This window comes from Neomonachus schauinslandi, chromosome 9 (genome assembly GCF_002201575.2).
Source record: "Neomonachus schauinslandi chromosome 9, ASM220157v2, whole genome shotgun sequence".
Classification (NCBI taxonomy): Eukaryota; Metazoa; Chordata; class Mammalia; order Carnivora; family Phocidae; genus Neomonachus; species Neomonachus schauinslandi.
Window position 1 is genome coordinate 102,183,053 of NC_058411.1, and position 13,753 is coordinate 102,196,805.

Consider the following 13,753-nt stretch of genomic DNA (forward strand, 5'->3'; position numbering starts at 1 on the left):
AAAAAAAAAAAAAAAAAAAAAAAAAAAAAAAAAAAAAAAAAAAAAATAAAAAAAAAAAAAAAAAAAAAAAAAAAAAAAAAAAAAAAAAAAAAAAAGAAATAAGTGTCCTTCTTAGTGACTGTAAGAGAACCTAAAATTGGCTCTTGAGAAATAAGGACAGTTGTGAAAACATTAACAAATTTTTTTAAATCGGTGAAAACTAACCCAGACAAAACAAAATTGATTTCTTATAGCTCAGTAAAGTTAAATTTGTTACCCCTTTATGATATTGGGTTATTATAGAATATTAGAGCAGGTAATGTCCTAGATACCCTTTAGATTGCCAGTGCTATCCAACAGAAATAATATGTCATATATGTAATTTTAAATTTTCTAATAGTCACATTAAAAAGGCAAAAAGAAACAGGAGAATTAATTTTAATTGTATATTTTGTTTAACCCATCTATTCAAATACTATAATGTCAACATGTAATCAACATAAAATTATTAGAGATAGTTTGTGTTCTTTTTTTTTTTTTTTTTTACATAAAACTTTCCAAATCCAGTGTATATTTTACACTTACAGCACATCTCCATTCAGATACTAAACTTTCATTAGAAATGCTTGACTTGCTCTTCCGGGGACGGCGTCCATAGGCATTCAGAATGGTCCAGCGTTTGACCTACCGTCGTGGGCTGTCCTACAATACAGCCTCTAACAAAACTAGGCTGTCCCAAACCCCTGGTAGTAGAATCGTTTACCTTTATACCAAGAAGGTTGGGAAAGCACCAAAATCTGCATGTGGTGTGTGCCTAGGCCAACTTCGAGGAGTTCATGTTGTGAGACCTAAAGTCCTTATGAGGTTGTCCAAAACGAAAAAACACATTAGCAGGGCCTATGGTGTTCCATGTGTGCTAAGTGTGTTCATGACAGGATCAAGCGTGCTTTCCTTATTGAGGAGCAGAAAATCATTGTGAAAGTGTTGAAGGCCCAAGCACAGAGTCAGAAAGCTAAATAAAAAAAATGAAGCTTTTTTGAGTAATAAAAAAAAATCAGAAGGCTTGGGGGGAAAAAAAAAATGCTTGACTTCTATTTAGATTCATAAAAATTGCAGTTAAAAAAGTAGATTCTATGGGGCGCCTGGGTGGCTCAGTCGTTAAGCGGCTGCCTTCGGCTCAGGTCATGATCCCAGCGTCCTGGGATCGGGCCCCGCATTGGGCTCCCTGCTCCTCGGGAAGGCTGCTTCTCCCTCTCCCACTCCCCCTGCTTGTGTTCCTGCTCTCTCTGTCTCTCTCTCTGTCAAATAAATAAATAAAATCTTTAAAAAAAAAAAAAGTAGATTCTAAGAACTATTAGAAGTTTTCCAATGAATGAATGAAGTACAGAAAAACCATTTTTCTTTAATATTTGCATCTGTATTGACAAAACTAACTTTTTTTTTTAAAGATACCATTTATTTATTTGAGAGAGAGAATGAGACAGAGAGAGAGAGCATGAGAGGGGGGAGGGTCAGAGGGAGAAGCAGACTCCCTGCTGAGCAGGGAGCCCGATCTGGGACTCGATCCCGGGACTCCAGGATCATGACCCGAGCCGAAGGCAGTCGCTTAACCAACTGAGCCACCCAGGCGCCCTGACTCATCTTTTTAGAACAACTGATTTGACTCTGAAACAAAAGCATATCAGTTTCAAAACTACATCTAAGTAAATCTACTAACTCTTGTAACAATTCAGTATTATCAACATTGAATTCAAAGGGGCACTATGTAAACTGAAAATCGACTCTTAAATGTATCCATATCAACAACATGCCCTTCAATTTTCTCACAGATTTTATTATTTTATTTTATTTTTAAAGATTTTATTTATTTATTTGACAGAGACACAGCGAGAGAGGGAACACAAGCAGGGGGAGTGGGAGAGGGAGAAGCAGCCTTCCCGCCGAGCAGGGAGCCCGATGCGGGGCTCGATCCCAGGACCCCGGGATCATGACCTGAGCCGAAGGCAGACGCTTAACGACTGAGCCACCCAGGTGCCCCTTCATTTCAAGAAAATCTTGAATTAGAGGGGTACCTGGCTGGCGCATTCAGTAGAGTGTGCAACTCTTGATCTTGGGGTCGTGAGTTTTGAGCCCCACGTTGGATGTAGAGATTACTTAAAAATGAAATCTTTAAAAAAAAGAGGGGTGCCTGGGTGGCTCAGTTGGTTGAGCAGCCGACTCTTGATTTTGGCTCATGATTTTGGCTCAGGTCGTGATCTCAGGGTCCTGGGATCCAGCCCCATGTCAGGCTCCACGCTCAGTGGGGAGTCTGCTCAAGGATTTTCTTTCTTCCTCTCCCCCTACCCCCATGCACACGTGTGTTGTCTCTCTCTCTAAAATAAGTCTTTAAAAAAAAAAAAGAAAATTTTGAATTAGAATAAATAATAGAGTAAATCTTTGTAAACTCTTTCATGACTCAAACTGAAGCAGTGAACATTGGCAAAGAACTTTTCTAACAATATGAAAGATCATTTAATTCATTATCATGAATTATTATGGTCATTAAATTCATTATCTTCTATTTTTTTATAACAGTTTCATAAACTGGTGATGATTCATAGCATTTGTACATATATACTGAACAATTTTAATAACTGCATCCATGATACAGTCCATTTCAGAACACAGATATTTTCGATATGTATCACACAGTGAAATAAATATAATAATAAGGGAAATCTAGTAAATCCAGATTTTGGATCTCACATAGCTGGCCCATTGTCTTTTTTTTTTTTTTAGGATTTTATTTATTTGAGAGAGAGAGCACGCACAAGTAGGGGAGAGGAAGAGCAGGCTTTCCGCTGAGCAGGGAGCCTGATGCAAGGCTCAGTCCCAGGACCCTGGGACCATGACCTGAGCCATAGGCAGATGCTTAACTGAAGGCAGACACTTAACTGACTGATCCACCCAGGCTTCCCCATTGTCTGTCTTGACAGAAACTTTTTCCTATCTAGCTGAAAGTGACATATGTAAAAGATTAAAAAATATAGTATCTACAACTTGAGATTGATTAGATGAAGACATTTCTTTGTAAATTTAGAAGTTGTTTGAGACAAAACATACCCAGAATGTTAGTCAGTATCTCTTGTGAAGCTCATTTAAAGCTAAAAATAAAAGTACTTGCAATTTTTCAAATGTTGAATAGATTGATCTTTAATATTGTTAGAAAAGTCTTTTATTCACTGACACTCACTTGGTGGGTCAATTTAAGATATTTCACGTTTTGTTTTAATTGTTTCCTCAAATTTTAAAACCTAATTCCCTTAACTGAAATGATAATTAAATTTTTTATCTTTCCATCTAAAAATGGTTCTCTTTGTTGAGCAAGAATCCCAGCCATTTTATGGCTGGCCAAAATTATAAGCTCAGATCCTATTTAATAATCACGGACATTTTTTTTGGTTATATGTTTAATTTCATTAGCTGCTTTATTTTTTGACTGTTGAGAGGCAACTTCTTATTAAATGAATATGCGTTTGCTGAAGATGACTCTTGGTATTATCTTAAAACTTCTTTTATTTATTTATTTTTTAATTTATTCATTTATTTGACACAGAGAGAGAGAGAGAGCGCGCACAAGCCCGGGGGAGGGGGAGAGGGAGAAGCAGACTCCCCGCTGAGCAGGGAGCCTGATGTGGGGCTAGATCCCAGGACCTTGAGATCATGACCGGAGCTGAAGGCAGACACTTAACCAACTGAGCCACCCAGGCACGCCTTAAAACTTCTTTTATACAACTTACTCATTTTTCTCTGCTATAGCAAATTGTATTGCCATCCTTTGTAAAATTTGTGACATACCTTCTCCACTTGATACTGCCTCATTAGTGTGCCTTCATTTGAAAGTTAAAAGTTTTTTCATTCTTAATTTTTTTTTTTTAAAGATTTTATTTATTTATTTGAGAGAGAGAGAATGAGAGAGAGAGAACACATGAGAGGGGATAGGGTCAGAGGACGAAGCAGACTCCCTGCCGAGCAGGGAGCCCGATGCGGGACTCGATCCCGGGACTCCAGGATCATGACCTGAGCCGAAGGCAGTCGCTTAACCAACTGAGCCACCCAGGCGCCCCTTAATTTTTTTTTTTAAAGGTTTTATTTATTTATTTGACAGAGAGACACAGCGAGAGAGGGAACACAAAAAGGGGGAGTAGGAGAGGGAGAAGCAGGCTTCCTGCAGAGCAGGGAGCCCGATGCGGGGCTCGATCCCAGGACCCTGGGATCATGACCTGAGCCGAAGGCAGACGCTTAACGAATGAGCCACCCAGGTGCCCCTCTTTCTTAATTTTTAAGCCAGAAAAATAATTTGCATTATAATTAAAATAAGCGTTGCAGCTTAACTACCAATTACTATTTACATAGTTATCACTGTAACTCTGCTGTCTGCATAAAATATTCAGATAAACACATGGTAGTGCTACATTGTTGCATAGAAAAATAACCATCTGTTGACATAAACTAGATTGGTGATATGCTTATGTAATACTAGAAATGACATATGCACCCATCATGTGCACTGCAATACATCTTAGGTGATGTAATAATAAAAGTGAAGTATAGTTTTGCCAAAACCATAAAACTGTGTTTAGTGGAAAATTATTTTTTACCGCTTTAGTTGTTAAGTGAAATTTTATATCAATTAGAATTTTTTAAAAATTAAAATTCAATTCTTAAGTGGCATCAGCCACATTAGCACAGCTCTAGAATCTAGAGCAACTTATTTACTTTAATGATGTAAGTTCAGAGAGATGAAGCAACTAGATCCAGTCAAGCCAGATTAGTTTAGAATGGAGCAAAACCATAAATAAATCTATATTCAATATATGAAAAATGTTACTTTAACAAATGTTTTATATCCTAGGCTCAATCCATATCACACCAAAAAGAATTACTTTATTTATTTATTTAAAATTTTTTTTTTTAGAGAGAGCAGCGGGGCGGGGCAGAGGGAGAGGGAGAGAATCTCAAGCAGGCTCCACGCCCAGCTCAGAGCCCGAGGAGGGGCTCGATCTCACAACCCTCAGATCGTGACCTAAGCCGAAATCAGGAGTCAGACGCTTAACCAACTGAGCCACCCAGGTGCTCCAAAAAGAATTACTTTAATAAGAAAAAAAACAGTTATTTAATTTAACTGGAAACAATTTGTTTAAACAAAGCAACAACTTTTTTATGGAGGTTCAGGGGTTCACTTTTCAATTAGAGATTATGGCATACTGTAAATAGATGAAAGGTGAGATAAATTTGCTCTTAGACTTCATTCCCCAGATGAACACTAGCATTTAGCCTTGTTTTTGTTTTGAATACTGAGTCTTGTTTTATCTGTAATACATGCATAAATATATGCAAACATAAAATGAAAATGTTAGGAGGAATTAGAGTAGCAGCATAATCAGTGAATGCTTTAAGCTTCTTAGAGGAACCAGGTGCCTTAAGTCTAAATTTACAGAGTAGACCTTACTCTCTTAGCATTATGCTGAGAAGAAGCAAGGAATTAAACCTTTTCACTAATTTAATATTTTACATATTTATCATAAAACTGATAAAGAATTTTCTCCTGCCATTGCTGGTACTTTGATGATAGAGAAACAGTCCAGGACGTAAAAGGTAGCTTTTGCTATTTGTGAAAATGTCAGGAAACTTGGAGAATACTTTAGAGACTCTTGATTGATAGCATAGGTACTCAGCTAATGGGGGAGGGGCATTAACTAATTACATATATATTACTGTTTTAGTTAAAGTTTTCAAAAGCATTCACTTGAAATTTTAACTTCTGTAAATAAAAGACCTTAGGATACATGCTTCTCTTTGTAATCTTTTTTTCCCCCCCATTACTTTCCCCCATTTTCTTTTATGTTTTTTGGATTCTGCTAGAGATGACCTAATTTTTACTAATTGCTCTGCATTCAAAGTTTTGTTTGCTGAGTGGCAGCATTACTGTCATTATTCTTTGGTAGTTATAATAAGTGGTTTTATACAAAGCCGCTATTCAAAAGAATATATTGGTACTAGCTTGTAAGTTGTTTTTGTTAAAATTGGCCTTATTCCAGGAAAAAATTGAATGTTAATGTAGAAGGTGAAGTTTATTACGTGTGAGTTCCTTTATTTGCTTATTGACTTGCTAAAATACACACACACACACACACAATATCAGTTTTAAAGAACACCTTAAAATATCTTTCTTCAAAGCAATTATCAGTTTCCTAAAAGATGTAGCCACTGTTTTATACTTTAGTTTTCTAGCACCTCTGAATGATTGTTCTTCTCAACCAACTGAATTCAATTTATTTTAATTGTTTTAAATGTATAGCTTTATTTTTAGGTTTTTTTTCTTTAAATTTAACTGTCCCTGTAGGTTAATTACCTTTTCCCTGCTCTTCATTTAAATTTCTTCTCCCGGAAAGACAATTATATGATCTCACTGATACGAGGAATTTGAGAAACAAGACAGAGGATCATAGGGGAAGGGAGGGAAAAATGAAACAAGATGAAACCAGAGAGGGAGACAAACCATATTAATCTCAGGAAACAAACTGAGGGTTGCTGGAGTGGGGGGGGGGGGAGGGGAGGGATGGGGTGGCTGGGTGATGGACATTGGGGAGGGTATGTGCTATGGTGAGCGCTGTGAATTATGTAAGACTGGTGAATCACAGACCTGTACCCCTGAAACAAATAATACATTGTATGTTAATAAAAAAATAATAAATCTCTTCTCCCCCCAAATTCCTTATTATTTTGAGTTGGGACCCATTACCTGACAGCTTTGGGCTTAATGCTATGTGAATTGACTTGGTGCTTTTTATTTTCCATGTATTATGCACCACTAAAAAGAATGTAACCCATGTAGCAGCTTATTTTGTTTTTGAAGGCGGAATTGAAGAGCTTTTGAGTAAAAATGTGAAAAGAAGCTAGTGTTCATTGCCTACGTGGCTTTTTTAAAAGGCTCTTAAAAGACATTCCATTGTGGATTCCAAGTCCTCTTTAAACTTACCACCGACAGTAACTGCCTGCAGAGCCAAGTGATCATCTTGGCAGCAGCCAGGCCTTTTAGTGATTTCATTATGTGGTTTCCTCAAGCTCTTTGCACACATTGATTAATATTTTTCTTGCAGTTATCGCTGTGATGATTTTGTGGTTAATGACACCAAGCTGGGACTGGTACAGAAAGTCAGAGAACACTTACAGAACTTGGAAAAGTAAGTAATAGGCCTTGGGAAAGGAAGGGTATAGAATAGGGTTGAGGGGTCTTTGCAAATTTTTGAGTGGGAGTTTTGTTATTGAGTTCCATAACTTCGTCATGATTTTAGTGTGATTGATGTGTTAATAAAGTAAACTTTGGATATCTGAAACTGTGCCCATAGTTAATGGTCATAGCTTAGCATTTATTTCATTTAATATTTATCATAAATCATAGCCAAGAGTCCAAGAGCCTTTTTTTTTTTTAAGTTATTACCCACCAATTTATAAGCTCTAGTCAATTGATTTGCAAGGGAAATTTTGGAGGTGTAAGGAAAGGGCATAAAACGATAGAAAATCATTATAGAGTTACTTATGATTTTAGAAAATCCTTGTCAGGCATGTTTTATGAGGTCTCAGAAGCACTAAAATTTATGCATTATTTTTAAGGGAAATTAGGTTTTATTATATTACTGTCCACTGCTTCTGTAGGATAGCACAAGATCCTAGTTTCGTCTTTTCCTCTTTTGTTAGGGGCTGTATGTGTCACTTGAAATTACAATAGATTGTGAAATGCTTTGTCATCAGAAAGTAATTATGTCATCAGAAAGAAATTATGTCATCATAAAGAAATTTGTCATCATAAAGAAATTCTATTCACAACTGATGTGAATAGAATTTTTTTGCTATAGCCAGATAGGTTATTCAGATAAAAATCACTGAACCCAAAGTTGAAGCAATAAACAGAAATCCAAATAGTGATGCAGTGGATAGAAGCGTGGCCCTGGAATGACTGCTGACTCTAGTGAAATTTGTATAAATCACCCCTGATCGTCAGGTGCCATCTAATTTATTTTGACAGTTGACCTTAAAAACTATTGTGAGAACATACCAAAAGGAGGAGTCCCTTAGCAAACCTAAAGGCAATAGAATATTTTTAAATCATATATTGAGAGGAAATAGCCTAAGTGCTTTGAATAAAACACTTGTATAGTTTTCGTTAACCAAAGTCTTACGCATGTCTTGTTGACAATAGATTACAAAGCTGATAGGGAAGAAGGATGGATTTCTTGAAAATCTACGCTCGTTGAAACACTTTGAATTAAAGTACTTTTTTGGCTTGTTATCTTTTGGCTCCTCTCTTTTTCAAAGTGCTTCTTCCCTTCTTGTAATCTGAAATAGAGCAGCAGGAGCCCTATCTAGGATTAGAGACAGAGGTACAGATACACAGACCCAAAATATTTTTGTCTGAAATTGTCACAATTAACAATAGGAGATTCCCACAATAATTATGTAATGTCACTCTTTAGTGTGGTGATGTCATAGTGAAGATCTTAATTGACTTGATTTTTTTGTCAGAGAAGTGGATAGCTACCAGAATATTTTTTCTGCCACTTACAGTTTTCTCTAAGAAAAGACTACATCTCAATCCCAAATAAATGTATCAGAACTAAGTCAAAGGGAAAAGAGGGTATTCAAGAATGTACATGCATTTATGCAGTTATCAGATCTTTTATTTCCATTGACCACTTCATCAGGTAAAAGATGTCAGAGTTCCTTGTCTATACTTCCGCTTGGTCCCACTGAAAAGTCTGCCTTGCAGTCCTCCTCCTGTGTTGAAAAACATTACTTGGGTTCATTTTTCTGTTCTTCAAATTTGGGCTTTAGTCTGTAGTGGAAACCACAGTTTCAAAACTGTGATTATATTTGTGTTTTACTTAACTTTAGACTCTTCTGCATATCCTCTAGAAGTGCACTGTGTAAAAGAACTTCCTGAAGTGAAGAAAGTGTTGTATAATCTGCACTGTCCTATATGGTAGCCCCTAGTCTTATGCAGAGCAGTTGAAAAGTGGCTAGCAATGGCCGAGGAACTGAGTTTTTAATTTTATGTAAGTTTAGTTAATTTAACTTTATATATCCACATGTAGTAAGTGGCTACCGTGTTAGACAGTGTGGATCTAGTGAATTCTGCCATTTTGAGAATTGCTGAGGATAATATTTAATGACTTACATTTTAAAAAGCTGAATGCTTTCTTTATATAGGTTAAAACTGAAAGCTAACTGTTAGGCTTGTTGCTAAGTTGTGTGTATGTGTATGTGTATAGTGCTTGTGATTCATCCTCTTTACTTAACAGAATTATGAAGGAATAACTTGACACTGTAATATGGAATTGGTCTTTTCTTACCTTATTTTCACTGATACTCTGAGAGGGATATACATAGAGTTCTGAGGACATGTTGCCTAAGAATATTTTTAGTTTTGAGGTAACTAACTGTCACTAGATCTGATGCTCCAAAGATACTATAGTTCATGTGGAAATTAAATAATCATGCATTTACTTTGGACTACCCTCATACTTTTTAGAAGATGGAAAAGAATTGGCAGACTTTAAAAAGTCTGTGTTGTTCAAATGTGGGCTTTAGTCTGCAGTGGAAACTACAGTTTTTGGTAGTTTTTTATGTCTTAATAGTAAAAAATGATAATTTTTGCTTCTTTTAGATTAGGTCTCCTGATATATAATAATTTTAAAGTAACCCTTTGAAAGAATTATTTTCTGATAAAATTTAAGCAAAATATCTCTCATCAAAAAAATTTTGAAAAATTTTAATTCAGAATATCCATGCTAATTAGAATTTGTTTCAGAATATCCTTTGTAGCATAGCTGAATCGAATTAATTTGTATATATCTATGTGCCTATAATTTATTTTGCAGAAATTCAGGTTATATCATAATCTGTTATGAAAATGAGCAAAATAGGAAATCTTTGTCAAAATTAAGAAAGAAGTAGCATAGTATTTGAGAATTAATGTTAAATCTCAGTATAATCATATCAGACAAGGGTTTTCCTTTTGTTGTGAGGAATGGGTCTTCTCATTTTTGAAGCTTCGCAATCGATTAGGCAGATAGTGGTAGTGAAGAGGGATTGTCTCAGACTACATCTACCTGGCCAGCTTTTCTGGGAGGTGCCTGGTGGTAGATGCTTGCAGCCCACCTTGCTAGAGGAGTAGTGGGGATTGCCAAGAAAGTGGAACTCGTCACTTACTTCAAATACTTGTGGGCCACAGTGGGCCTAACAGGTCACTTCCTGGCCTTGCTAAGCAGCCAGGCAGGGCTCTATACCCCAGACCCTTAGAACAGCAACGTTTATTTTTTAACCTGCTGTCTAGTATGTTTGTGTTAATGTCTTTTTGACTATCTGTTTGTGTTTTAATAGCTCGGCTTTCACAGCTGACAGGCATAGGAAAAGAAAACTTTTGGAAAACTCATCACTAAACAGCAAGTTATTAAAAGTAAATGTAAGTAATTAAAATATATACAAATGTAAGAATTGGTTGAGATCTCGTCACTGTTTTATTACAACTCTAACATTAATGTTGCTCCTTATAAACTTTCATAAATTTTTCATTAATGTTGCTCCTTACCAAACTTGGATTTGGTATATTTTACAAAATGTTTGCCACTTGTACTAATGATTCTTGATGTGACTTAAATACCCACTTTTGTCCATCTGTCAGTGCCTTCCTGCCATCAGGTTTACTACTGTGCTCCTCTACCTTAGCAAGTGTTCACTCTTAAAGCCTATTCATGTGTCTTGCTACTCTCTTTCTAAGGATCCCAAAGATCTTTGCTATTTTCTGTTAAAGGTTCTAAGTGCAAATTGTATGGGTCTGAAGTTTTGGTAAGTTTTATTTCTTAGGACTTCATTAATACAATTTCACCACGAAAGAATGTGTTTCCTCATTCTGGTAACCATCTGTTACCAGATGTATGATCCATTAATAAATTAATAAAATTTAAAGATCACTAAATACTTTTAAATACATTAGTAATTTTGCCCTGCATCTGCCTTTCTGCTGTCATGCTAGTTATGTTTAGACATGCACTTACTTAGTTAAAGTGTTAGGATTTTGTTTTTTTTGTTTTTTTTAATTTTTTTTTTTAAGATTTATTTATTTATTTGAGAGAGCGAGAATGAGAGAGAGAGAGAGTACATGAGAGGGGGAAGGGTTAGAGGGAGAAGTAGGCTCCTTGCTGAGCAGGGAGCCCGATGCGGGACTCGATCCAGGGACTCCAGGATCATGACCTGAACTGAAGGCAGTCGCTTAACCAACTGAGCCACCCAGGCACCCCAAGTGTTAGGATTTTGTTAAACAAAGAGCTGAAGTGCTCTCTGGCCATCTGAGTTATGGGCAGAGATGCTCTGAGTTGGATTGGTAGATTCTCTTCTCAGGTGTAGTATTCAGATGTTACGGTGCATTTGTAGAGCTAATCAGAAAATCAAGCCTTGGTCTTTAAGGGAAATTCAGGTAGTTTTTAAAGATTGATATCCCATTGCTAGGAATACATGTATTGGTCATTTATGCATGGCATAGTTAAAGGTTTGGGGGTGAATATTTCAGGTAAATATTTATATCTTTTCAATTTGTAGTAGTTTTAATAAAATCTTATGAAAGCATTGTCTTAAACTTCATTTCTTTTAAGGATCTTCCTGGTTTTCAAATTTGTACTCCATGGTTTTCATTAATGCTGGTTTCCTCATAAGCTTCCATGAGGTACTCCCATGTAGGACAATCCCAGGATCAGAAACAGGCTTCTAAAAATATCTGGACACTTATACAGAAAGTAGAATGAGAGTTTGAAATATTCATTGGACAAAAAAGGACCAATTCCAAATTGGCTTGATGTTAGAGTTTCAAATATAGGTCTTTGCTTTGATGTCTGACATGTCCTTCTCTTGGTATTACTGATGGCCGCCCGTCCCATTTTGCAGGGAAGCACCACTGCCATCTGTGCCACAGGCCTCCGGAATCTGGGGAACACATGTTTCATGAATGCCATCCTTCAGTCGCTCAGGTACTGTCAACGTCAGAGCTTAAGATGCTGCTGTTAGTTTCTAGTGAAATGGTTAGGAGGAAAGGCTCTGGGTTCACATTCTGTCTCTGCCACTAACTCTGGTCAGTTCCCTGTGCCTCAGTTTCCTCATCAGTAAAATCAGGGATAATAATTGTGCCTCATAGGATGGTTGGGAAGATTAAATAATTTATATAAAGGGTTTAGAACAGTGCCCAGCAGTAAGTAATTGTTAGTTGTTATTATTTATCTCCTATTGCTTCTTGAATAAACTAGAGCAGAGGTCCGCAAACTTTTTCATTTAAAGGCCAGACAGTAAGTATTTTAGTCTCTGCATGCCACACACAGTCTGTCTCCTATCTTCCCCCCGGCCCCCAGTCCCTCCACCTCCACCCTTTTTAAACAACTCTAAAAATGTAAGAGCTCAGTGGCTGGGACCTGGGACCAGATTTGGCCAACAGACCCCTGGACTACAGAGAACCTTGTTCAGAGAATTTAATCCGATCATTAGTTAAGTCTTAAATATGGTCATAAGATTGGATGTTTAGAAGATCTTTAAAATGTAAGATAAGTAGTAAAAATAAAATACCCAACAAGGCTGACCTCAGTTATGTAGAAGAAATTATTTTGAAAGTCATGTACTTGTAGATTTTAATGTGGCATCAAAGGCCAGAATTAATTCTCTTCCCAAGGCCACCTTGCACATAAGGAGCAGAAGTCATACTTGATCCCTCCTTGAAGGTACTATCTCTTGGTTTATCTAGTCTTGTTCAGATAAGAAATTCAAGTCACTACTGAATTCTCCTTATTACTCTTGACTGTATATCTAAACAATAAGGTTGGTTTCATGGTTTGTTTTTATTTGAGGAAATTATTGAATACCTGGAAACAGGTACCATAAAAAGGTGACAACCTTTGGGGGAGGGGAATTGAGGATTTAAAAAAATTTTTTTTTAAGTTTTATTTATTTGTCTCTACAACCAATGTGGGGCTTGAACTCACAACCTCAAGATTAAGTTGTGTGCTCTTCCAACTGAGTCAGTTGGGTGCCCCAGAATTCAGAATTTTTTGGAACAGATTTTGCTTTAAGCTCTTTGTTCATTTCTACAAAGTCATCTGTTAATACTGTTTTCTTAGAGTAAATGAGGAAACTTAATGGGGAAACTCAAAGCAATTTCTTGAGAAATTGAAAGATCACATTTTAAAAATTCACATGTAGGTTTTATAGAACTTTCTTTACAGTCCTAGTAAATTCTTTTTTCTTTCTTTCTCTCTCTTCCTTCCTTTCTTTCTTCCTTTCTCTTTCTTTCTTTCTTTTTTCTTTCTTTCTCTTTCTTTCTTTCTTTCTTTCTTCTTTCTTTCTTCTTTTTAAAATAATTTTCTTCCCTTCCTTTTAAAATAGTAACATTGAGCAGTTTTGCTGTTATTTCAAAGAACTGCCCGCTGTGGAGTTAAGGAATGGGAAAACAGCAGGAAGGCGAACATACCACACCAGGAGCCAAGGGGATAACAATGTGTGAGTTCTAAGAATATATCCTTTCTGGCTTTGAGCTACAAAACAAGGGACTCTTACTGGTGATTTCCATTGCATTATGTGAGTTCATAGGCACATGCATTTTAAAACACTCTTCTTCTAAAACCTGGGTTTAACTGTCTAGCTAATGATCTTAATAATTTGTTTATTTCTATTTTTTTATTTCTATTTCTATTTACCT

General features: G+C 36.4%; 1 protein-coding gene and 1 pseudogene across 3 annotated transcripts in view; both read left to right on the forward strand.

The window, feature by feature from the left end:
• The window catches only part of USP3 (ubiquitin specific peptidase 3), a 110,243-nt gene that overhangs the window by 47,035 nt on the left and 49,455 nt on the right, over nucleotides 1-13,753 (forward strand). For all 3 annotated transcript variants that reach the window (XM_021694047.2, XM_044918320.1, XM_021694046.2), the window contains 4 exons: nucleotides 7,122-7,205; nucleotides 10,402-10,483; nucleotides 11,959-12,041; nucleotides 13,441-13,554. In XM_021694047.2, coding sequence (XP_021549722.1) covers nucleotides 7,122-7,205; nucleotides 10,402-10,483; nucleotides 11,959-12,041; nucleotides 13,441-13,554 — 363 coding nt within the window. The remainder of the gene's footprint in view (nucleotides 1-7,121; nucleotides 7,206-10,401; nucleotides 10,484-11,958; nucleotides 12,042-13,440; nucleotides 13,555-13,753) is intronic.
• LOC110584019 lies at nucleotides 647-1,043 on the forward strand (annotated as a pseudogene).